The sequence below is a fragment of the Oncorhynchus nerka genome, linkage group LG6 (assembly GCF_034236695.1).
Source record: "Oncorhynchus nerka isolate Pitt River linkage group LG6, Oner_Uvic_2.0, whole genome shotgun sequence".
NCBI classification, from domain to species: Eukaryota; Metazoa; Chordata; class Actinopteri; order Salmoniformes; family Salmonidae; genus Oncorhynchus; species Oncorhynchus nerka.
Window position 1 is genome coordinate 57,020,804 of NC_088401.1, and position 26,135 is coordinate 57,046,938.

The following is a 26,135-nucleotide window of genomic DNA, read 5'->3' on the forward strand; positions in this document are numbered from 1 at the left end:
AGGCAATGCAACCAAATACTAATTGAGTGTATGGAAACTTCTGACCCACTGGGAATGTGATGGAAGAAATAAAAGCTGAAATAAATAATTCTCTCTACTATTATTCTGACATTTCACATTCTTAAACTAAAGTGGTGAGCCTAACTGCCCTCAGACAGCGAATTTGTACCAGGATTAAATGTCAGGAATTGTGGAAAAACTGAGTTTAAATGTATTTGGCTAAGGTGTATGTAAACTTCCGACTTCAACTGTATATAAGTAGCAGGAAAATCATTTAAGGTCCTCTCTTCATTTTAACGCCCCAGTGCACTCAAAAACTTGACTTGCCTGTGTTGTATATATTTCCACACTATGCGTTTGGAATAATACTGTGAAATTGTGAAAATTATGATAAGCCCTTTTAGTGTATGATCTGTTTGAAAAGAGCGCCAAATTAGTTGAGACCAATTTTCAGTTTCCCCTTCCCCACTCAGACCCCTCCCAGACAGTCCTAACAAAATTCTTGCTCGAGAAATTGCCCTTTGCTGAGAGCATTAAAAAAAAAAAAAAAACATTTTAATTGAAAACAATCCCAGTGAGGAACTTGTTACCCAGAGATGATTTGATATTGAGATAAAAAAAACAGCTACATTGAACATTTAACAACTGTCTGCATCCGGGATGAGGTTTCTCATGGTTCACCTTTTGTCCCTTCCCTCCACACTCACGACAACAACCGGTCTTGTTCTGCCATTATACAGTTCTTTGCCTCTCTCTCCTCTCCTCCAATTCCAAAGGGCAAAACCTGAGCCTATAACAACATAGGTTCATATTTCCAGATGTACGATTTGTTTATTGGCCAATGTGGCACATCTGAACAACGTAGCATAATAAACCTTCATGCATTTAATCTCTCAGTACAGCCGCTAACGTCAAACTATCTACAACAAGCTCAATGAAGAGCCAGTTAACAGAAAGCATAAAAAGTGTGTGTACTTCATTTGTGTAAGTGGGTGTGTTAACGCGGTCCTCATCTGCCTCCGTTTGATGTTTCCATCTGATGTAGTTGCTGACCTCACAACATATTATAGCCAACTGTGTGTGTGTGTGTGTGAGCTTGTGGTCTTGAGGTTCATTTCAGGGAGGAGACCAGTCTCTATTGGTTTAAATCTCATTCCTCTACCTGATAGTCCTCCACTCATAGAAGACTTTAATCCTCTCACCTGGCTCCATCCCAATCCTCCCAAATGTCCCCCCCACCCACCCACCCATCTCAGTTCCTTTAACTCCCTCAAGTGCCCACAAACAATCACTCACATTTTATTTAAAAAAAAGATGTATTATTTCACTTTGAAAAAGACAAACTTGACATGGCAAATAAACAAAAACGCACAGAATTGCAGTTCTTAATTTCTCTAAACAGTTTAAAATCTCAAGACTGAAGACCCCTCTGCATGTCTCAGTGCTACTGAACTACAACCATCCCCATGGGGCGAATAGAATAGAACCCAGTAGAATCATGGGTAATGTAGTACATAATATGCTGTTGGATAGATCGGACTTAAGTCTGTTGAGAAACCCTCTATTTAGCATCAGGAAAACAAATAGTCTGTCAGCACAGCAAGAGGTATTGACTTTCTGAGAATGTGTAGGACATCAGAGCGGGGGTACAAATTATTGGTCCATTTAACGCTTAGTGTGTGTGTTTATATGATATGATCTGCGTTTCTTCGTGCACCGGTCACTGAGTAAACTTGTCCAAATGTTCCCTATTCGTTGCGATGTCTTCAGCAGGTCCAGCGAGGCTCCTCCCCCTCTCCTCAGTCAGAGTCATTTTCAGAGCTGGGGGGTGTGGTCATTGCTTTCTCTTCTTCCTCCTCAGACTCCTGAGACAGACACAATGAGAGACAGAGAGAGACACACACACACACACAGAGCGAGAGAGACACACAGAGAGAGAGAGACACACACAGAGCGCGAGAGAGACACAGAGCGAGCGAGAGACAGGGTGCGAGAGACACAGAGCGAGTGAGACACAGCGTGAGTGAGCAAGAGAGACAGGGCGCGAGAGACAGAGCGCAAGAGAGACAGGGCGCGAGAGACACAGAGCGCAAGAGAGACACAGAGCGCGAGAGCAAGAGACAGAGCGAGAGACACAGAGCGAGAGACAGAGCGAGAGACACAGAGCGAGAGACACAGAGCGAGAGAGCGAGAGACACAGAGCGAGAGAGCGAGACACAGAGCGAGAGAGCAAGAGACACAGAGCGAGAGAGCAAGAGACACAGAGCGAGAGAGCAAGAGACAGAGCGAGAGAGCAAGAGACACAGAGCGAGAGAGCAAGAGACACAGAGCGAGAGAGCAAAAGACACAGAGCGAGAGAGCAAAAGACACAGAGCGAGAGAGCAAGAGACACAGAGCGAGAGAGCAAGAGAAACAGGGCGAGAAAGCAAGAGAAACAGGGCGAGAGAGCAAGAGACACAGAGCGAGAGAGCAAGAGACACAGAGCGAGAGAGCAAGAGACACAGAGCGAGAGAGCAAGAGACACAGAGCGAGAGAGCAAGAGACACAGAGCGAGAGAGCAAGAGAAACAGGGCGAGAGAGCAAGAGACACAGGGCGAGAAAGCAAGAGACACAGGGCGAGAAAGCAAGAGACAGGGCGAGAGAGCAAGAGACACAGAGCGAGAGAGCAAGAGACACAGAGCGAGAGAGCAAGAGACACAGAGCGAGAGAGCAAGAGACACAGAGCGAGAGAGCAAGAGACACAGAGCGAGAGAGCAAGAGAAACAGGGCGAGAGAGACGCACACAGAGAGAGAGACACACACACACACAGAGAGAGAGAGACAGAGAGATACACACACAGAGAGATAGATATTCTTCACTATGATAATCTCATCAATTCATCCGGTCAATTCATCCTATTGTTGCCATGGTGACAGTGCAGTACCTTGTCCCTGCTCTGGGGTTTGCCTTTGGCCTTCTTGGCTTTCTTGGCCTTCTTGCGTTCACCTTCAGATGAACTCTCCTCGCTGGAGATAAACTCTCGGCTCTTAAAGCTGTCGTTTCCTCCTTGCTCCTTTTCTTTCTCTCCTCCACCAGACTTCCTCTTCTTGTCCTCCTTCTTGCCTCCCGCCTTCTTCTTGCTCTCCCTGATGGAGAGAAATGGAACTCTAGGGTCAAGATGGTTGTAAGATTGAGGTTGTTATGAGTGTGTGTGTTAAGAGCTTCTATGTGCACCTGGTAGTGTGTGTGTGTGTGTGTGCGGTCTCCTACTTCTTGGCTGGTGTGGAGGAGCCTCCACCACTCTCTCTGTATTCCTTCATGGCTTTCTCATAGGTCTTTTTAGCCTCCTCTGCCTTCCCGTCCCATTCCTTGCAGAGACAAACCTTTTGTTATCAATCTGTTTTCCTAAATAATGGTTTAAATACAGAATTACAGTTTGCTAGGGTGACAATTATTTTATACAAAAGAAAAATGAGAGAGAGAGGCAGAATATGGGAAACAGAGAGTAGAGAAAGCATTCCCCCTCCTTCACCTCTTTGTCCTCCTTCCCGATCTGTTTCCACATCTCTCCTGCCTTCTTGGAGATCTCTGTGATGGAGATTCCGGGGTTTTCAGACTTGATGCGCTCGCGGCTGGAGTTGAGCCACAGCATGTAGGAACTCATCGGCCTCTTGGGGGCGTTCGTGTCCTTCTGCTTCTTCTAAAAGACAGACAGAGAGAAACATGAGCATAAATACATCCATTTTGGAAGTGCTGCCATAGGTCGAAAAGGTATATTTTTCTCTGATACAAGCATAATAAACAAAGATATAACTAATCTATTCCCCCTTCTTTCTCTCTCCTCTTTCCTCTTCTATATTACTCCTTCTCCCTCTCCTCTTCTAGATTACTCCTAATCCCTCTCTTCTCCCTCTCCTCTTCTAGATTACTCCTAATCCCTCTTCTCTCTCACCTCTTTCCTATTCCAGATTACTCCCAATCCCGCTCCTCTTCTCTCTCACCTCTTCTAGATTACTCCTAATCCCTCTCTTCTCTCTAACCTCTTCTAGATTACTCCTAATCCCGCTCCTCTTCTCTCTCACCTCTTCTAGATTACTCCTAATCCCGCTTCTCTTCTCTCTCACCTCTTCTAGATTACTCCTAATCCCGCTCCTCTTCTTTCTCACCTCTTCTAGATTACTCCTAATCCCTCTCCTCTTCTCTCTCACCTCTTCTAGATTACTCCTAATCCCTCTCTTCTCTCTCACCTCTTCTAGATTACTCCTAATCCCTCTCTTCTCTCTCACCTCTTCTAGATTACTCCTAATCCCTCTTCTCTCTCACCTCTTTGCGTGGTTTCCTCTCCCTCTTCTCTTTCACGACTTTGGCCTTCTTTGCAAGTTTCTTCTTTCCCTCATCACCGCTGCCATCCCCTCCGCTGCCGCTGTCGCTCTCCGACGCGTTACTGTCATACCTGAGGGAGAGGGGAGCAACACTGTTAAACAGAGAGGGGGAGGGAGAGAGAGGGGAGCAACACTGTTAAACAGAAAGGGGGAGGGAGAGAAAGGGGAGGGAGAGAGAGGGGAGCAACACTGTAAAACAGAGAGGGGGAGGGAGAGAGAGGGGAGCAACACTGTTAAACAGAGAGGGGAGGGAGAGAGAGAGGGAGGAGAGAGGGGAGCAACACTGTTAAACAGAGAGGGGAGGGAGAGAGAGGGGAGCAACACTGTTAAACAGAGAGGGGGAGCAACACTGTTAAACAGAGAGGGGAGCAACACTGTTAAACAGAGAAGGGGAGGGAGAGAGGGGAGCAACACTGTTAAACAGAGAGGAGGTGGGAGAGAAAGGGGAGGGAGAGAGAGGGGAGCAACACTGTTAAACAGAGAGGGGGAGAGAGAGAGGGGAGGGTGAGAGAGGGGAGCAACACTGTTAAACAGAGAGGGGGAGAGAGGGGAGCAACACTGTTATACAGAGAGGGGGAGGGAGAGAGAGGGGAGCAACACTGTTAAACAGAGAGGGGAGGGAAAGGGAGAGAGAGGGGAGCAACACTGTTAAACAGAGAGGGGGAGGGAAAGGGAGAGAGGGGAGCAACACTGTTAAACAGAGAGGGGGAGGGAGAGAGAGAGAGAGGGGAGCAACACTGTTAAACAGAGAGGGGAGGGAGAGAGAGGGGAGGGGAGGGAGAGAGGGGAGCAACACTGTTAAACAGAGAGGGTGAGGGAGAGGGGAGCAACACTGTTAAACAGAGAGGGGAGGGAGAGAGAGGGGAGCAACACTGTTAAACAGAGAGGGGAGGGAGAGAGAGGGGAGCAACACTGTTAAACAGAGAGGGGAGGGAGAGGGAGAGAGAGGGTAGCAACACTGTTAAACAGAGAGGGGGAGGGAGAGAGAGGGGAGCAACACTGTTAAACAGAGAGGGGGAGGGGGGGAGGGAGAGAGAGGGGAGCAACACTGTTAAACAGAGAGGGGGAGAGAGAGGGTAGCAACACTGTTAAACAGAGGGGGAGGGAGAGAGAGGGGAGGGAGAGGGGAGCAACACTTAAACAGATAGGGGGAGGGAGAGAGAGGGGAGGGAGAGGGGAGCAACACTGTTAAACAGAGAGGGGGAGGGAGAGAGAGAGGAGGGGAGGGAGAGAGAGGGGAGCAACACTTAAACAGAGGGGGAGGGAGAGAGAGGGGAGCAACACTGTTAAACAGAAAGGGGGAGGGAGAGAAAGGGGAGGGAGAGAGAGGGGAGCAACACTGTAAAACAGAGAGGGGGAGGGAGAGAGAGGGGAGCAACACTGTTAAACAGAGAGGGGGAGGGAGAGAGGGGAGGGGAGAGAGGGGAGCAACACTGTTAAACAGAGAGGGGAGCAACACTGTTAAACAGAGAGGGGAGCAACACTGTTAAACAGAGAGGGGAGCAACACTGTTAAACAGAGAAGGGGAGGAGAGAGGGGAGCAACACTGTTAAACAGAGAGGAGGTGGGAGAGAAAGGGGAGGGAGAGAGGGGAGCAACACTGTTAAACAGAGAGGGGGAGAGAGAGAGGGGAGGGTGAGAGAGGGGAGCAACACTGTTAAACAGAGAGGGGAGAGAGGGGAGCAACACTGTTATACAGAGAGGGGAGGGAGAGAGAGGGGAGCAACACTGTTAAACAGAGAGGGGAGGGAAAGGGAGAGAGAGGGGAGCAACACTGTTAAACAGAGAGGGGGAGGGAAAGGGAGAGAGGGGAGCAACACTGTTAAACAGAGAGGGGGAGGGAGAGAGAGAGAGAGGGGAGCAACACTGTTAAACAGAGAGGGGGAGGGAGAGAGAGGGGAGGGAGAGAGGGGAGCAACACTGTTAAACAGAGAGGGTGAGGGAGAGGGGAGCAACACTGTTAAACAGAGAGGGGGAGGGAGAGAGAGGGGAGCAACACTGTTAAACAGAGAGGGGAGGGAGAGAGAGGGAGCAACACTGTTAAACAGAGAGGGGGAGGGAGAGGGAGAGAGAGGGTAGCAACACTGTTAAACAGAGAGGGGAGGGAGAGAGAGGGGAGCAACACTGTTAAACAGAGAGGGGAGGGAGGGGAGGGAGAGAGAGGGGAGCAACACTGTTAAACAGAGAGGGGAGAGAGAGAGGGTAGCAACACTGTTAAACAGAGAGGGGAGGGAGAGAGAGGGGAGGGAGAGGGGAGCAACACTTAAACAGATAGGGGAGGGAGAGAGAGGGGAGGGAGAGGGGAGCAACACTGTTAAACAGAGAGGGGGAGAGAGAGAGGGTAGCAACACTGTTAAACAGAGAGGGGAGGGAGAGAGAGGGGAGGGAGAGGGGAGCAACACTTAAACAGATAGGGGAGGGAGAGAGAGAGGAGGGGAGGGAGAGAGAGGGGAGCAACACTTAAACAGAGGGGGAGGAGAGATAGGGGAGCAACACTGTTAAACAGAGAGGGGGAGGGAGAGAGAGGGGAGGAATACTGTTAAACAGAGAGGGGGAGGGAGAGAGAGGGGAGGGAGAGAGGGGAGGGAGAGAGAGGGGAGCAACACTGTTAAACAGAGAGGGGGAGGGAGAGAGAGAGGAGGGGAGGGAGAGAGGGGAGCAACACTGTTAAACAGAGGGGGAGGGAGAGATAGGGGAGCAACACTGTTAAACAGAGAGGGGAGGGAGAGAGAGGGGAGCAACACTGTTAAACAGAGGGGGAGGGAGAGAGAGGGGAGGGAGAGAGATGGGAGCAACACTGTTAAACAGAGAGGGGAGGGAGAGAGAGGGTAGCAACACTGTTAAACAGAGAGGGGAGGGAGAGAGGGGAGGGGGAGAGATGGGAGCAACACAGTTAAACAGAGAGGGGAGGGGGAGAGAGGGGAGCAACACTGTTAAACAGAGAGGGGGAGGGAGAGAGGGGAGCAACACTGTTAAACAGAGAGGGGGAGGGAGAGAGAGGGGAGGGGGAGAGAGGGGAGCAACACTGTTAAACAGAGAGGGGGAGGGAGAGAGAGAGAGAGGAGGGGAGGGAGAGAGGGGAGCAACACTGTTAAACAGAGAGGGGGAGGGAGAGAGAGAGGAGGGGAGGGAGAGAGGGGAGCAACACTGTTAAACAGAGGGGGAGGGAGAGAGAGGGGAGCAACACTGTTAAACAGAGAGGGGGAGGGAGAGAGAGGGGAGCAACACTGTTAAACAGAGAGGGGAGGGAGAGAGAGGGGAGGGAGAGAGAGGGGAGCAACACTGTTAAACAGAGAGGGGGGGGAGAGAGGGGAGCAACACTGTTAAACAGAGAGGGGGAGGGAGAGAGAGGGAGCAACACAGTTAAACAGAGAGGGGAGGGAGAGAGAGGGGAGGGGAGAGAGGGGAGCAACACAGTTAAACAGAGAGGGAGAGAGAGGGAGGAATACTGTTAAACAGAGAGGGGGAGGGAGAGAGAGGGGAGGGAGAGAGAGGGGAGCAACACTGTTAAACAGAGAGGGGAGCAACACTGTTATACAGAGAGGGGAGGGAGAGAGAGGGTAGCAACACTGTTAAACAGAGAGGGGGAGGGAGAGAGAGGGGAGGGGAGAGATGGGAGCAACACAGTTAAACAGAGAGGGGAGGGGGAGAGAGGGGAGGAATACTGTTAAACAGAGAGGGGGAGGGGGAGAGAGAGGGGAGGGGAGAGATGGGAGCAACACTGTTAAACAGAGAGGGGGGGGAGAGAGGGGAGGAATACTGTTAAACAGAGAGGGGAGGGAGAGAGAGGGGAGGGAGAGAGATGGGAGCAACACTGTTAAACAGAGAGGGGGAGGGAGAGAGAGGGTAGCAACACTGTTAAACAGAGAGGGGGAGGGAGAGAGAGGGGAGGGGGAGAGATGGGAGCAACACAGTTAAACAGAGAGGGGAGGGGGAGAGAGGGGAGCAACACTGTTAAACAGAGAGGGGAGGGAGAGAGGGGAGCAACACTGTTAAACAGAGAGGGGAGGGAGAGAGAGGGAGGGAGAGAGGGGAGCAACACTGTTAAACAGAGAGGGGGAGGGAGAGAGAGAGAGAGGAGGGGAGGGAGAGAGGGGAGCAACACTGTTAAACAGAGAGGGGAGGGAGAGAGAGAGGAGGGGAGGGAGAGAGGGGAGCAACACTGTTAAACAGAGGGGAGGGAGAGAGAGGGGAGCAACACTGTTAAACAGAGAGGGGGAGGGAGAGAGAGGGGAGCAACACTGTTAAACAGAGAGGGGAGGGAGAGAGAGGGGAGGGAGAGAGAGGGAGCAACACTGTTAAACAGAGAGGGGAGGGAGAGAGAGGGGAGCAACACTGTTAAACAGAGAGGGGAGGGAGAGAGAGGGGAGCAACACAGTTAAACAGAGAGGGGAGGGAGAGAGAGGGGAGGGGGAGAGAGGGGAGCAACACAGTTAAACAGAGAGGGAGAGAGAGGGGAGGAATACTGTTAAACAGAGAGGGGGGAGGGAGAGAGAGGGGAGGGAGAGAGAGGGGAGCAACACTGTTAAACAGAGAGGGGAGCAACACTGTTATACAGAGAGGGGAGGGAGAGAGGGGAGCAACACTGTTAAACAGAGAGGGGGAGGGAAAGGGAGAGAGAGGGGAGCAACACTGTTAAACAGAGAGGGGAGGGGAGAGAGAGAGAGGAATACTGTTAAACAGAGAGAGAGAGAGAGAGGGGGGAGAGAGAGGGAGCAACACTGTTAAACAAAGGGAGAGGGAGAGAGAGAGAGAGAGAGAGGGGAGGGAGAGAGAGAGGGGAGGAATACTGTTAAACAGAGAGAGAGAGAGGGGAGGGAGAGAGAGGGGAGCAACACTGTTAAACAAAGGGAGAGAGAGGGGAGGGAGAGAGAGAGGGGAGGAATACTGTTAAACAGAGAGGGAGAGAGAGGGGAGTGAGAGAGAGGGGGGGGGGGGGCTGAAGTAGGCAATGGGAGAGTGAGTGAGGGATGACGGGTAAAAACTCACTCCTCAGCGACATCACTCTCCTCTCCAGGGTTGAAAGACTCATCTAGTAAAAAGAGAGAACATCAGTAACACAGCTCTCCCCCAAACCCGCTGCTCTCTTGGACAGCGACACAACTAGCTCACAATAGTCAGACCTACGACGTATTTAAATCTCTTCATGTATGAATGAGTCCCATTGAGCTCTATTAGGGAGGCCCTGATTGGCTGCGGGAGCTGTCAATCAACGGTCTGGTCACCCTATTGGCTGCGGGAGCTGGCACATAGCGGCCTGTCCACCCTAATAGCTGCGGGAGCTGTCACTCACCGGTCTCTTCGTCTGAGTCGTTGCTGCCATCTCCCTCCTCTCTGATCTTGCCCTCGGCTTTCATCCTCTCCAGGTAGGCATCGTGCTGGTCGTCGTCTGAGTCACTGTACTCGTTGTTCTTAGCCTTTATACCATGTCGGGGGGGCAGCAGAGAGTCAGAGACTACACTACCCATGATGCTCCACAAGGCCCTGTATCTCTTCCTATGGACAGCAGGTTACTGTACAGAAGGGGCTGTGTTCCAACACTTTACAATTCCTTACCTCCTTACCTTTAGGACTACTGCTGGGAATGGAGACTAGGGGAGAATCTCATTGCATTTCCTTGATTCCTCACGTCCTTAAAACCCTTTGGATGAGAAGGTCAAAGACCTCTGACCTCATCTAATGTGTTTTGAGGAGGAATCGATAGAGGATGCGAGGAATCAAGGAAATGTAATGAGAGTCTCCCTAAGTTAAAAGCTAAGAAGCGAGACAAACAGGAGGAAGTGGAAGACATGATCCTTTGTAGTTCTTTACCAGTCAGGTGACCTCAAGGTAATCGTTTGTTGCCGTGGCGACTACCACCCAGGGCAACGGAGTGGGGCAATGATGGACAGAGTGGGCTGTTTATATTACCAGAGAGCATTCTGGGAGTAAAAATCAGGACTTCCTGTATTTGGTTTAGAGGATGTGTTTCATCTTTCAGTTAACACACTGCAATACATTAGTGAAGACAATGCAGGCAGCTTCCCCCACACACAAACACAGCATGTTTTACTATCCTCGCCGGGACCTAAATTACATTTCCATTCAAAATCCTATTTTCCCTAACCCCGATCGTAGTCCTCACCCCTAAGCCTAAAATAGATTTTCTGGGAAATGTCCCCACAACGGAGATTTTTCCCCCTCGTTTTACTATCCTTGGAGAATTTGGGGGATTTCCGGTCCCCATGAGGATAGAAGAACGAGACCACACACACACCTCTCTCTTTCACACACACTCTCCAAAACACATCTGTGGATAAGCATAACCAGCAATCATATACCGATTAGTAAATCATTCATGGTTCTTCACTGAAATCAACCACCATGATTAGAATTATAGCCCCCCCCCCCCAAAAAAAACATACACAGACACAAGCCCCCCCCCCAAAACACACACACCATGCGAGCAGTAATCGCTCCAAACCAAAAATCAAGCCAACACTCCCACACCCCCGTAACCATACCAACCTTCTTCTTCAGGGGTACACAACAGACAGACAAGAAGAGAGTGACATCATCAATATTTATAAACACATCATTTATCTTGGAGAGGAGTTGAATGTATGTCCACCACAGTAAACATCTCCTAAAGGTTACCTCCTTGAATCCTCGGTTCTTGATGTGGAGTTTCTTGGCGTTGACAAAGTCAAACAGCTTCCCGTACTCTTCCCTGTGACGAGAGAGAAACAGGAACCGTGAATTCCACACAGAATCAACACGGGAGCTTGTAGGCTGCGCATTTCTCCGTCCCCTCTAATACCTCTCGATGCTGCTGAAGGTGAACTGGTTCCCCTGCTTGGTCTCCACCTCGAAGTCGAAGGAGCGCGTGGTGGTGGTGCCTCTGGCGAAGTTGACACTGGAGATCTCCTCGAAGCGCAGGTGAACTGGGGGCTTGTGGACGTAGATGAAGCCCCGCTCCAGCGGGTAGAGCAGGCCGGACTGAGCCTTGTAGGAACATGTTATACACTGGGCCCCAGGGGTGTTACTACAGGGGAGAGGAGGCAGACTCAGTTATTCTGAGGGACATCACACAGTGTTTCATGGCGCGTTTATAATGTCATGCCTCGGCAGAGGAACAGTGTACAGGCCCAAAGGGTTTACACTGCAGGAAGAGAGGAGGAACATTGGTGCATATTTTGCAAGTGATTCTGCGTGCGTTGGTGATCGCGTGTGTTTGTTGTGCGTTGGTGATCGCGTGTGTTTGTTGTGCGTTGGTGATCGCGTGTGTTTGTTGTGCGTTGGTGATCGCGTGTGTTTGTTGTGCGTTGGTGATCGCGTGTGTTTGTTGTGCGTTGGTGATCGCGTGTGTTTGTTGTGCGTTGGTGATCGCGTGTGTTTGTTGTGCGTTGGTGATCGCGTGTGTTTGTTGTGCGTTGGTGATCGCGTGTGTTTGTTGTGCGTTGGTGATCGCGTGTGTTTGTTGTGCGTTGGTGATCGCGTGTGTTTGTTGTGCGTTGGTGATCGCGTGTGTGTGTTGTGCGTGGATGTGTTGGCGATCCGGTGTGTGTTGTGCGTGGATGTGTTGGCGATCCGGTGTGTGTTGTGCGTGGATGTGTTGGCGATCCGGTGTGTGTTGTGCGTGGATGTGTTGGCGATCCGGTGTGTCTGTGTGCGTTTACCCCTGGAAGTTTCCGGGCACAGTGATCTTCCTGTTGACCAGAGCCTTCATCACCCTGCTGACCATCTCATAGAGAGAACCTGACATGTTCTTGCTGAGCTTCCCTTCATAACGCTTCTCCACCTCCTCCCTTCGGTGAGGGAGCGAGAGGGGCAGGAGAGGGAGAAAGAACGGGGGAGAGGGCCCAAAGAGAGAGGGGGGGAGAGAAGAGGGAAACAGACATTGTATTAAGTGTTCATTCTCCCTCTCCCATGCAGTGTTGAGCTGCTGTCGTTTCACTCTCCCACTCACTCGCTCATGTTGAGGGTAAGCTTGAGCTCCTCCTCCTTAGAGAAGTGCAGGATGAGGAAGTGGTAACGCGTCTGTCCCTGCTTAATGGGCGGGTCCAGACTGATCTACAGACGGCAGGGGGGGGGAGGGGGGCGTAGAAGAAGAATGATTATGAATTGAAGACGATGGCAAGGGCTTTGAAGTGAGAATGATTGCATTTACACTGTGTTGTCTGCACATTCGGTGGCCCCCGACACCATCTTAACACAATCTACACTCGACTGTCAACCACTCACCTCAAACACACACACACACACACACACACTTACAACGAAGAACATCTGTCTCTGGTCCTTGCTTGGTAGCAGGAAGAGACGCAGCACGGTGGTGTAGGGGATCTTGTAGTCAAACGTCTTACCATGGAGGTGCAGGAAGGCGGGGTAGATGAGGATATCATACCTGACGCACAGAGGGAGAAGAACGTGGGTGAAGGAGAGGGAGGCCTGCCTTCAAAGTGGGTGTGTGTCTAGTATGTGGTAGGTTTTCGTTTTTGGGGGGGGGGGGGGGGGGGGCTAGCGTTGAGCCAAGCGAACAATGTGGATCAATCTGATAAATGGAGAGTAATATTCAACAAAGCAACGACGGATAATACTGATGAATAGTGGTTGGTGGTGCTGATGCCACAGTACCTGCCCCTGGGGGTGAGGCACTGCAGCTCTTTGAAGACACACACAGCATCTCCTGTAGCCTGGATCACATCTGCCTTAGACCGCACATTCTGGGCAAACGCCTGACAGGGAGGACAGGGACACAGGGTTAAAACAGGAATAACCACCGCTGAATATAGGGACAGCTGTAGTGGTGGTGCCATCTACTGGGGTGAAGCCAGTAAGGCACCGACGATCACTCCATTTTCAGCCAGCAGCAGGACAGAGTAGAGCGTGGGTTACCTCCACGGGGTCTGCCCCCTCGTCTGCGGGGCCGGGGGGGACGTAGAAACGGACCTCCATGAGAGAGACCTCAGCGTCATCGTTCTGGTGGAACTCCAGCGTCACCTCGTTCTTCCCGGTGGCACACTGGGACACGCTGGCCAGGGGGATCTCAAACACGGAGCTGTCATTCACGTCAAACGACAACAATGGACCTGCGGAGAGCGGGGAAAGAGGGGTTCAAAAACCACAGCTCCCATAATGCACCACTACATAGCTGGAGGAATGCTACAACGGATCAGTAAGAGAGATCCAGAGATGAAAAGGGTTGTTTTGTAAACCTGCCAGCCAGGAGGGAATTGCAGGGTGATCAGATCCTCTGTTGGTGTTGTGTGATAAGTGTTCAGTGACATTTAGAGGGTGTTGTTTACCAGAGAATTTAGCAGTGCCCCAGTTCCAGCCTTTCACGCACATGTCCTTCTCTGTCAGCTCCACCTTGTAGTTGGCCTTGAAGAACTCAGAGATCCTCTCATAATCCTGCAGAGAGAGGGAGCGAGAGACGAGGGGGGGTGGAGGGAGACGACAGGGGGAGGCAGAGAGAAAGCAAAATAGAAAACAGAGAGTAAAGATGTTCAGTTAAATTCTTACTGCCCACCACACTATTCAGTGAAAAACAAAGAAACACCCCTCTCTCCTCCCCTTTGATGAGGAGGCTAATTAATCACAGCTCAATCTGGTCGCTCTCTCCTTCTGGTCGCGCTCTCCTTCTCGCAGCTTAAAAATCAGCCCGTTTATTTATCCTGCCGGCCCGATTAGAGCTGGAGCACCCAGACACACACCACAATTACTTCCACATGTGTGTGAAAGGACAGTGTGTATATGTGTGATGTGTGAAAGGACAGTGTGCATGTGTGTGAAAGGACAGTGTGTATGTGTGTGAAAGGACAGTGTGCATGTGTGTGTTTTTGAGAGAGGAAAAGGAGAACGTGTGGGAAATAGAGCTTGTGCACCTGGGTATCAGCTTGTCTGTTAGGTCAGGGGTTTTCAAACCTTTCTTGTCCAGGGACCCCTGCCCAGGACAACCGGCGACCCAGGGACCCCTGCCCAGGACAACCGGCGACCCAGGGTCCCCTGCCCAGGACAACCGGCGACCCAGGGACCCCTGCCCAGGACAACCGGCGACCCAGGGTCCCCTGCCCAGGACAACCGGCGACCCAGGGACCCCTGGCCAGGACAACCGGCGACCCAGGGACCCCTGCCCAGGACAACCGGCGACCCAGGGACCCCTGACCAGGACAACCAGCGACCCCTGACCAGGAAAACCAGCGACCCCTGCCCAGGACAACCGGCGACCCAGGGACCCCTGACCAGGACAACCAGCGACCCCTGCCCAGGACAACCGGCGACCCAGGGACCCCTGACCAGGACAACCAGCGACCCCTGACCAGGAAAACCAGCGACCCCATCATGTTAGCAAAACAATAGATGCCTTGTCATCAGGTAAAAGTCATCCACATTGATTTGGTACAGTTTCATTATTTTGACCTCCCCACAGTTCATTGGAAGTGTAAACTCTAACAGAGCCCATTAGCTAGAGAGGTGAAGGTGCTGTATCTTGGCAGTGGCGAGAACATTTTGCTGTTCTCAAGCACATTTTCTGTAATTCTACACATTTTCCCCCACTGAGTCGAGAGAAACCTTTTCAGATTCTAAACTAATTTCCAGTTATTCTAAACAGCATGAAGTTGAGACAATTTTGCAGTTTCCTCCGACACATTGGTGCGTGTAGCTGGCTTCCGGGTTAAGCGTACATTGTGCCAAGAAGTGCGGCTTGGTGGGGTTGTGTTTCGGACGACGCAAGGCTTTCGACCTTCACCTCTCCCTTGCAGCGATAGGACGATAGGAGATTTTTTCAAATTCAGTCTTGTGTCAGCTGAACGGTTCTGTTCTGTCCTCACCTTTGGTCTAATAATTTTCCCATATACTCAAAACTGTCACTTTTCAATTGCTACCATGGTTATGAATATGTTTTTCATATTTCTTCTGTAAGAAACATTTCCTATCCAATTAGAGATGATACAAGATAAGCAATATTTTTTTACATGGCAAAAATGGAAACACGAAGCAGACCAAACTCTTTGGTCCTTTAAAACCCTGTTTTATGTCAATTATAGTTTAACAAGGAAAGGAAATCAAATGCGACTCAGGATGACATCATCATTTGGTCTGTTCTCCTAAAGAAGACAAATCTGCTTGGTTTCCTTGCCACGATACCAACGAGTACCGCAGTACTGGTATCGTCCCAACCCTAATTCTCCATATAGGCCCATTCCCACGAGTGTAAAGGGTTAAGTTGACACAAACTTTTTTCCAACCCAAAAATGTGCACTCAGATGACCCGCCTAAGAATTTTCTACACAGAAAAAACCCTGTAATTAGCTGAAATTACTGTAATTTCCTCCATATTAAAAGGGATTGTTTGAGATTTTAGCAATGAATCCATTCATCTACTTCCCCAGCGTTGGATGAACAGGAATAGCTAGCAGGCCAACTGTTCCTGTAGACTTTTCTAAAACATTGCCAACCCCCTGCAGTACCTTGGACCCCAGTTTGAAAAGCCCCGTTTGAAAACCCGTGTTCGGTTAGAAGAGAGTGGGAAAGCCCACAGTGTGTGTGTGTGTGTGTTGGACAGAGAGAGAATATTCGCCAGACTGTGAATGCGTGTCCATCTGTGTGTGTATAGAACATCAGATCAGTGTGTTGACAGCATCGGTGCGTGTGTTTGTAAAGATGAATGAAGACATTGTGTTTGTGTGTGACAGCCCGTATATACAGACCTAAGTTTACATTATATAGTATATACTGGATATAAATCTGTGCGTGTGTGTAATGAGTGACCGGTAACTATGTAAAGATGTACATATCAATGTGTGTGTGTTCCTGCTGTCCTCATCAGCTCCAATATGTAGAGCACCATCCTTCATTACTCCTTTGGCAGAGTGCTGTTGCTTACATGACACAGCCATAATAATCACTCATCCCAGCCTCCCCATCCTCCACACACACCAATTTCCTCCTGCACCAATCCTCCCTCCACCCCTCCCTGTCCCCTATGTGTTCCATTCCAACACCCCTGTTCCTCTCCCCCTAACTAATAAGATGCTCTGTAACACAGATGTTGCCATGTTATCTTGACACCAGGGTTCAATGCATTAGTGGACACCGAGTTTTGCAAAAGGAAATGAAAAACAAGTGTTTTCTATTGGACAGGATTGTCCCTCCCAGTGTGTCGGCCCCCTTTGTTTAAGTTTTGTCAATTGTGCCTCGGGAATAGACCCAGTTACGGCTAACACAGTGGAGTCCAGATCAGTGCAAAGCGAACTCAGGGTAAGTGCAGTGCTGTTTACAAGAGGTACCAAATTAGTAAACAGATATGTGATACGTCATCAGTGCAATTCACCAGTCCCAATTCAAATACATTATCATTACTTGTTCAGCACAGACATTCAACACATTGTCTATACAGTACCAGTCCAGAGTTTGGACACACCTCCTCTTTCAAGTTTTTTTTGTGTGTAAATATTTTCTAAAATGTAGAATAGTGAAGACATCAAAACTATGAAATAACACATATGGAATCATGTAACAAACAAAAAAAGTTATCTGTGTATGAGGAGGAATAATGACGGTTTATGCCCTGCTATGGTTTTAATTTGGATTTTATTTTTGTACCCAAATATACGTTATTTTGTATTTTTTGTATTTTTCTACATTGGCAAACTCTTGGCATTCTCTCAACCAGCTTAATGAGGAATGCTTTTCCAACAATCTTGAGGGAGTTCCTAAATATGCGGAGCACGTGTTGGCTGATTTTTCTTCACTCTGCGGTCCAACTCATCCCAATTGGGTTGAGATCGGGTGATTGTGGAGGCCAGGTCATCTGATGCAGCACTCCATCAATCTCCCTCTTGGTCAAATAGCCCTGACACAGTCTGGAGGTGTGTTGGGTTATTATCCTGTTGAAAAACAATAGCTCCACTAAGTGCAAACCAGACAGGATGGTGTATCACTGCAGAATGCTGTGGTAGCCATGCTGGTTAAGTGTGCCTTGAATTTTAAATAAATCACAGACAAGTGTCACCAGCAAAGCACCACCACACCACCTCCTCCCCCATGCTTCACGGTGGGAACTACACATGCGGAGATCATCCGTTCACCCACTCTATTCTCACGAACACATGGCAGTTGGAACAACAACAACAAACTCTAATTTGGACTCAGACCAAAAGGACAGATTTCCACTGGTCTAATGTCCATTGTTTGTGTTTCTTGGCCCAAGCAAGTCATCTTCTAATTGGTGTCCTTCAGTAGTGGTTTCTTTGCAGCAATTCGACCATGAAGGCCTGGTTCACACAGTCTCCTCGAACAGTTGATGTCGAGATGTGTCTGTTAATTGAACTCGATGAAGTATTTATATAGGCTGAAATCTGAACTTGATCCGAAATGAACTTATCCTCTGCAGCAGAGGTAACTCTGGGTATTTCTTTCCTGTGGCGGTCCTCATGAGAGTCAGTTTCATCATAGCGCTTGATGGTTTTCGGGACTGCACTTGGAAGAAAGTTCTTGAAATTTTCCACATTGACTGACCTTCATGTCTTAAAGTAATGATGGACTATCGTTTCTCTTTGCTTATTTGAGCTGGTCGGGCCATAACATGGACTTGGTCTTTTACCAAATAGCCCTATCGTCTGTACACCACTCCTACCTTGTCACAAAACAACTGATTGGCTCAAACACATTAAGGAAAGAAAATCCACAAATTAACTTTTAACAAGGCATACCTGTTAATGTAAATGCATTCCAGGTGACTACCTCGTGAAGATGGTTGAGAGAATGCCAAGTGTGTGCAAAGCTGTCATCAAGGGAAAGGGTAGCTAATTTGAAGAATCTCACATTTAAAATATATTTAGATTTGTTTAACACTTTCTTCGGTTACTACATGATTCCATGTGTTATTTCATAGTGCTGAGGTCTTCACTATTATTCTACAATGTAGAAAATAGTTTTAAAAAAATAAATGGAGTAGGTGTGTCCAAACTTTTGACTGGTACTGTACATGAGAAGTAGGCTGAGGTGGTGTCGAACCAGTGAGGATATTAGGGCTGTCCCTGACTAAAAGAAATCTTGGTCGACCAAGAGTCGTCTGAGCTTTCGACCAATTGATTGGTCGAAATTCTTAGACATTTATTTTTTCATAAATGATTCGACTGACACATCCTATGTGTTTTAATTAAATCAACTATATGCTCTGAGCTTGTCTGATGCTTTACGCGCACTGTTTGATTAAATAATTAAAAGACAAATAACTAGAGGGAGTTCGACCACAATTGACTTGATTGTGCCGCCTGGCTCAGACTTGCTGAGCCGTGTAAAAAATAAAATATATATATATTTATTTAAAGACAGCGAGTAACTGTGTGACGAGCACCCGTTGACTCTGTCCTCACTGGTGTAGAGACCACCAGAGAACATCAGTGTTGATCGCGCTGTCCTTGTTGACGAAGCTGCAACATTATTACAGTCATTTCTTACTGAAAAGTTCTGTTACCGAAATCCCTCATTTGTTTAGGGAAAAAAAACACTCCCTCAACCCTAGGGCCTGACCTACAGCACATCATAAATAAATTGGTTAGAACAAACTCTGAACACCTTATTAACACGTGACCGCAAAATGGAAGCAGATGACGTTAAAAATACATTTGAAACGGGGGAATGCTTACTGGTTGCGCAGGAGGTAAAGGGGAAGTCAGATGTGAGGAATACATTTGACTAGTTATGGGAAATACTGGAGATCAAGAAAAAGAAGGTATGGAGCAAGCGCGGCGTGCACATTAGGCCTGTGTGTGCGCCAAACAGGTGCTGTTAGATTACAATATAATTTCAGACCGTTTGGAACAATGTAAACACAAAATAAATTATAGGCGTACCAGAGAGTGTGTTGGATAAGTTTTTTTTGGGGGGGGGGGGGGGGGGGGGGTAAAGCCTTTATTACAGCAAAGACTAAAAATGGTTTAGGCCAATTTATTATTTACGCTAATTATTCAATGGCCCCTTTGTTATTTTAAAACTAAAATGCTTGATTACATTTCACATCATAAATGTATGCTGTGTGATGACATGAACAAATAAATGACTGATTGTTACAATAGCCTGTAAGTATTGAAATATAGGCCCAAGGAAGTTACAAAATTAAGACTAAACAGGTTGCACTCTTAGGACGACAGCTCGATCGATGGTGGTTATACAAGGCTGCTATACTATGCCTACTACTAATAATGAAAGTAATTATTATAATGATAGTATTAACAAAAAGGAGATCAAAGGAAAAAGAGGGTTATTATTAGAAGCATCATTTGTAACAGATTAAATAATACTAAATCAATGAAAAAAACAATACCAGAGAGGCTGGTCTAACGCAAAGAAAAGTATAAATCCTTTATTACAGCAGAGTAAAGATTAAAAACAGGCCAATTTAGGAAACTGTTGTGTGAGGCTTGCTGTTCACGGAATCAGTAAGCCGTTAACCAAACGCTAAGACAGGCTACAGGCGCAGGATCGGTCTTATTTCTGTAGGTACGGTGCATTCGGAAAGTATTCAGACCCTTTGAATATCTCCACGCTTTATTCTAAAATGGACTCAATTACCCCCCCTCATCAATCCACACACAATACCCCATAGTGAAAAAGCAAACAGGTTTTTAGAAATTTTAACAAATGTATGAAATAAAAACAGAAATACCATATTTACATAAGTATTCAGACCCTTTGCTTTGAGACTCGAAATTGAGCTCAGGTGCATCGTGTTTCCATTGATCATCTTTGAGATGTCTCTACAACTTGATTGGAGTCCACCTGTGGTAAATTCAATTGATAGGACATGATTTGGAAAGGCAAACACCGGTCCAACACGTGTATGGGATTGAGGCAGAAGTCTTCACGCTTTTGGATGCATTTCAGAACTGCAGTTTCCTCTGCTTGGAGCAACAGTGAAGTGGACAGGGCAGTACGGATTTCTTCTCTTACATCTGCAAGCAGAGTCTGAACATCAGACAGGATGACATTGTCTCCCTCAATCCGTGCAATGACTACTGCTATTGGTTTCAGGAGTTTCAGGCTGCTTACCACTCTCTCCCAAAATACATCATCCAGGAGGATCCTCTTGATGGGGCTGTCCATATCTGCAGATTGTGATATGGCCATTTCTTGGAGAGACTCCTTCCCCTCCAGGAGACTGTCAAACATGATGACAACACCACCCCAACAGGTGTTGTTGGGAAGCTTCAATGTGGTGCTCTTATTCTTCTCACTTTGCTTGGTGAGTTATATTGCTGCTATAACTTGATGACCCTTCACATACCTAACCATTTCCTTGGCTCTCTTGAAGAGTGTACCCATTGTTTTCAGTGCCATGATGTCCTTGAGAAGCATATTCAATGCATGAGCAGCACAGCCAATGGGTGTGATGTGAGGGTAGGACTACTCCACTTTAGACCAAGCAGCCTTCATGTTCTCAGCATTGTCTGTCACCAGTGCAAATACCTTCTGTGGTCCAAGGTCAATTGATGACGGTCTTCAGCTCATCTGCAATGTAGAGACCGGTGTGTCTGTTGTCCCTTGTGTCTGTGCTCTTGTAGAATACTGGTTGAGGGGTGGAGATGTAGTTAATTATTCCTTGCCCACAAACATTCGACCACCCATCAGAGATGATTGCAATACAGTCTGCTTTCTCTATGATTTGCTTGACCTTCTCTTGAACTCTGCATCCAGAAAATGTGTAGATAAAGCATGTCTAGTTGGAGGGGTGTATGCGGGGCGAAGCACATTCAGAAATCTCTTTCAATACACATTGCCTGTGAGCATCAGAGGTGAACCAGTTGCATACACAGCTCGAGCAAGACATTCATCATAATTTATCTGACAACGTTCCTCCATTGAGTCAAAAAAACATCTGATTCCAGGAGGACCATGAGCTGTTGCTATCGATAAGGTGTCTGATTCATAATTTTCACCTCAAATAGAAGTTGAGGGACTTTTGTCAGAGGTTGCTTGTTGTGAGAGCTGACAGAACTTTATGCACTTGGCCAGATGATTCTGCATCTTCGTTGCATTCTTCACATGATTTGACACAGCTTTTCCTTCTGCATTAGCTGAGGTGAAATGTCTCCACACGTCAGCTAGTGCCTGTGGCATTGTCCTGTAAAGACGATAACACACAAAATAAACGACAAATAAAATTCCATGTACAGATAAATAGTTAAGCAATTAGATTAAACAACTCCTTTGTAACAAATGTTCTAACATGAAACATGTATGGAAACAGGTGAATTAACACTCCTCAGTTAGCAGGCTCAAGCAAGCTGAAACACACAGGGTTGCAAAAACTAACTAGAAGAAATTGTTAACAAGTTAGAAATGATTTAAACACACTTTGCTGTAGGCTACTGTATACTAGTTAACAAAAAATCATGCATGTCCTATAAAATATATTCACCACACCAAGTATTGTAATCAAAACTTACCAGAAAGCATGTGGTCCATGGCTCAGACAGTGTAGTAGTGTGGGCTCAATAGCATCTCATTAGTTTGCAAGATCTTGAGAATCAGCTGTACATGTGATGGAAGAGTGCACTGCAGATGTGACGGGAAAATGCACTGTGCATGCAGAGGGTTGCAATTCCATTGAATTGGGGAAAGTTTAACCAAAATATGCCACAAGACCAAATAGGACTGAATACTTATGTAAAATGTGATATTTCATTTCCCCCCCTTCCTTTTCATACATTTGCAGAAATGTATAAACACCTCACTTTGCTTTGTCATTATGGGGTATTGTGTGTAGATTTGAATGGGGGAAAAACAATTTAATCCATTTTAGAAAAAGGCTGTAACGTAACACAATTTGGAAAAAGTCAAGGGGTCTGAATACACATAGCAACATGGTCTAGAAGGTGTCAATTCAACAGCGCATTGACGTGTTTCAGAAACGCAGTCCACTATCCAACAGGGGAAAAATAGCATATGTTATAAAATATACTTTTGATTTGTGTTACACCATTGTTCGTACATAATTTAACTATATACAATTTCAGTATCACATCTTAGTGATGGACTGTGTCATCCCCACGGCCTCCACAATGGATCAGTCCACTCAGACAGGCGCCAATCAGACTGGTGTATTGTACACAAAGATTTTTTTTATGTTGCTACAGCTCGACTAAAGAAATCTCGGTCGAACAACAGCCTATCGACCAGTCGACAACAATGGGGGTCAGCCCTAGAGGATATAGAGGGTGTACACATCAAAGTGACTGACTCGCTGGCTGCTCCACTAACCAATTCCTCACCAGTGACAGTGACACCGTTGTCTAAACCCTCAGAAGATCCCATCTTCAAAAATACAACGATTACCCTCAGGAGACCACCTTAGCTTCTCTCTCTGTAGCAGCTAACCTCAGGAGACCAACCTTCCTTCTCTCTCTCTCGCTCTATAGCAGCTAACCTCAGGAGACCAGCCTTCCTTCTCTCTCTCTGTAGCAGCTAACCTCAGGAGAACAGCTTTCCTTCTCTCTCTGTAGCAGCTAACCTCAGGAGACCAGCCTTCCTTCTCTCTCTGTAGCAGCTAACATCAGGAGAACAGCTTTCCTTCTCTCTCGCTCTATAGCAGCTAACCTTAGGAGACCAGCCTTCCTTCTCTCTCGCTCTATAGCAGCTAACCTTAGGAGACCAGCCTTCCTTTTCTCTCTCTCTATAGCAGTTAACCTCAGGAGAACAACCTTCCTTCTAGCTCTCTATAGCAGTTAACCTCAGGAGAACAGCCTTCCTTCTCTCTCTCTATAGCAGCTAACCTCAGGAGATCTGTAGCAGCACTGGTAAGGCTAGATTGTACACACATGCACTCACATTAACACATGCAGAGACACACAGATCCACTCGTGCACAGTACACATACACAGTCACGTGTGAACAGATCAACAGACTTATCTAAAAGCTCACCCGACACCTACCCACACAGAACTCACAAATTAACACAAAACCACAGCCATCGCTCACACAACCATTTTCAAACAAATTCCCTCACTCGTTCACACACTGCCTCACCGTGTCTCTGAAGCCGTCGTATTTGTAGACATGGCCGTTGCTGGTTGCCAGTTTGATGCCGTATCCCAGACACACACGCCTCCATGTGGCCACAGACAGCTCTGCTGCCGGGATGTTGTCCACCTTCCCGGTCTTACTGCTCTTATACACCACATTCTGCTTACTGAACCGCAGACGACCGTCGTTCTGCAGAGAGACCACACACACACACATAAATACACTTAGGTTACTGCGATTGACAAACTCGCTAGTAGCTAGATGCCGAGTTTTGGTTGGTGCCAGTGCCAGATTGTGGCAATTTATTGGTATATATATTACAATACTCAATTTTCCTTGGCTAAAAAGAAAACACGAAGCAAAGACTTCACTCTATGATCCTTTAAAACCTACTTTTGTCAAATATAATGTGCTATTGCTCGCTAATAAACAAATGTGACTCTGGGTGACAACATAAAAAGTTGTTGCTAACATTAGGAGTGTTTTCCTCAAGGAATTAAGTCCTCTTCATACTGGTAGAGTGCCAACCCTAATATCCATGTCTACTTCTACCCTGGTCCTGGAGACCCACAGGGTGTGCAGGCATTCGTTCCACATTGACCCCTGGCAGGCCTAACAGACCTGATTCAACTAATCAGGGCCCGGTTTTCCAAAAGCATCTTAAGGGTAAGTTCGTCATTAGAACGTTTGTAGGAGCATCTTTAAAGTCTCTGAGCTGTTTCCCAAAACCTTTGTTAGTAAAGTTGCAATTGAAAATGCTGGTTATTTACCGACTGCCTCAGACCGCTACTAAAACAGCTAAGTACATCGTTAAAATGCTTTTTTTGTCCTTCCGCGTCACTGTACAGACAGATTATCTCAGCTAAACATGGAATCCAGATGTTTATCTGTCTCTGTGACCACCGGTAACTTCAGAACGAAGATGACGACATAGAAAGTTGCCAATGTCTTTGCAATTGCTACAAACAAGCAAAGGATAAACAGATGCTTCAAATGAAAACCAAGATGACCGCATTAAAAGATAAATACAGTAGGCTACATACATAGGCATATATATTTCCAGCATATTGAAATCAATTTCACGTTCAGCCAATCTAGTTCTATTTTGCTGGCTAGCATAATGACTGTCATTTTTGCGTCAATGCATATTTAATGTGTAACATGTGCGCAATGTGCCAAATCTGTGACTTATTGCAATATTATTGGGAACGCATTTGAATAGCTAGTTACTGACCCAGGACCCCTTGGATTCATGGTAGATCTCGTTGAACTCCAGCGTGTCTCCCATCTCTGCCTCTACAAGTGATGCTCAGCTGAGGACGCAGAGGAAGACCATGTCAAACAGTTAGCAAGCTAGCAATGTTAATTCAGAGGAGCCCACGTTGTAATATATCCAGCTATTTTTCTAATTCCTCTGAGAGTCAACGGGTGACACAGACTGTTGTTGCCATTTCATTTAATATCTAATTAGCTAGCTAGCTTTGCAAAATCAAAACATGTAGTTAGGCTAAGTAGCTAGCCAATAACAACATACGACAGCTAGCGTGACAACTCAATGCGGTTATAAAGGCTTAGTAGTAAGTGAACAACAATGAGCAAGCTGCTTTATTTCTGGCTAGAACATGCAGATACTAACTAGCTATCTATCGTAGAACGTTAGATAGCTGGACATGTAACGAGATTGCTAGTAAATGGATGCCAGTCGAGTGTGGCTAGCATGCTAGCTGGCTAGTGATGATGTTGAGTTGCTTCGTCAACTATTTAATTCCTATGGATCAATAGTAGCTAGGGCAATTTTACTTGTCTATTTGATCTAGTTTTATACACATATATTTGCAATCCACTATTTATCTCCCTAAATAAAAAGAACAAAAACTTGATGTCTTACTGTAAATGTGATGAGGAGACCTGGCCGTTTCCCGCGTGAAGCGTCAAGGCAAGAGCTGACGTCACCGGAAATAAATCAATGCTACTTTAGCATTTACTTCCGTTTCGTTCTTCTTACCAGAAAATAACACTTTTTAAAGATGCTCGGCTGTGTTGGTCTTTCGCCTGACACTAACATAAACAAATTGGCTTCCTCTAGAAACAGATTAGAATTGTTTAATACGAAAGCTTTCAGTCTTTAGTAAGGCCTTGTTTTATGAAACGCAACCCTCATCGTTTTCAGAACCGCCTGCAATGACTGCTCACCACCACTAAGGGGTGCACGCAGCAACCTGTTAAAATAATGGTTCACTGTGATGATGGATGGATGATGATAAAGCCACCGGTCGGCCATATTGGCACTCCCCAGTAGGAGCAGTCCTCAGTAGGAATGAATGGAATTGTACTGTATTTCAATTAAATGTTTAAAAGACTAAATTACATGTATTTAAGTATTGTTTTGTTGTAGTGGGGGCAGTATCATTAGTAATCTCAAAAAGTATACTTAGCTCACATAATATAATCAATGGGGATGCATTAAGGTGTTTTAATTGAATAAATGTGGCAAAAAACGAATGTAGACATTAACAAATGCATTTCTAAAGCTTCCAAAATATTTTTTACAATGGTGGGGAGTGCCAAGATGGTCTGTGCTATCCGGGATCTTTGGGACATCCCTACCCCATTGAAGATGACATGTAAAATGGTAAGGGTTAGTGTAAGGGTAGGGGCATCTTGACCGTGGAGGCACGGGGGCAGCGTCCCCTAAATGTCATCTAGAGTATATATGTAAATCATTGGACCCATCCCATATAGCCTACTGTACCACTTTGGCA

The 26,135-nt window shown here is 47.1% G+C and overlaps 1 protein-coding gene across 1 annotated transcript; it reads right to left on the reverse strand.

Annotated features, from left to right (window-relative positions):
• Positions 1-1,297: 1,297 nt before the first annotated feature.
• On the reverse strand, positions 1,298-25,355 carry LOC115130710 (FACT complex subunit SSRP1-like). The gene is made up of 18 exons (XM_029662106.2): positions 25,262-25,355; positions 24,608-24,686; positions 23,377-23,562; positions 13,650-13,755; positions 13,240-13,433; positions 12,979-13,079; positions 12,619-12,748; positions 12,311-12,414; positions 12,021-12,149; positions 11,162-11,386; positions 10,999-11,071; positions 9,656-9,779; positions 9,352-9,394; positions 4,304-4,433; positions 3,513-3,680; positions 3,251-3,348; positions 2,925-3,126; positions 1,298-1,865 (listed from the first exon to the last, which is right to left on the reverse strand). The coding sequence occupies exons 2-18, from the start codon at positions 24,659-24,661 to the stop codon at positions 1,800-1,802; spliced, it is 2,133 nt and encodes a 710-aa protein (XP_029517966.1). The 5' UTR covers positions 24,662-24,686; positions 25,262-25,355; the 3' UTR covers positions 1,298-1,799.
• Positions 25,356-26,135: the final 780 nt, after the last annotated feature.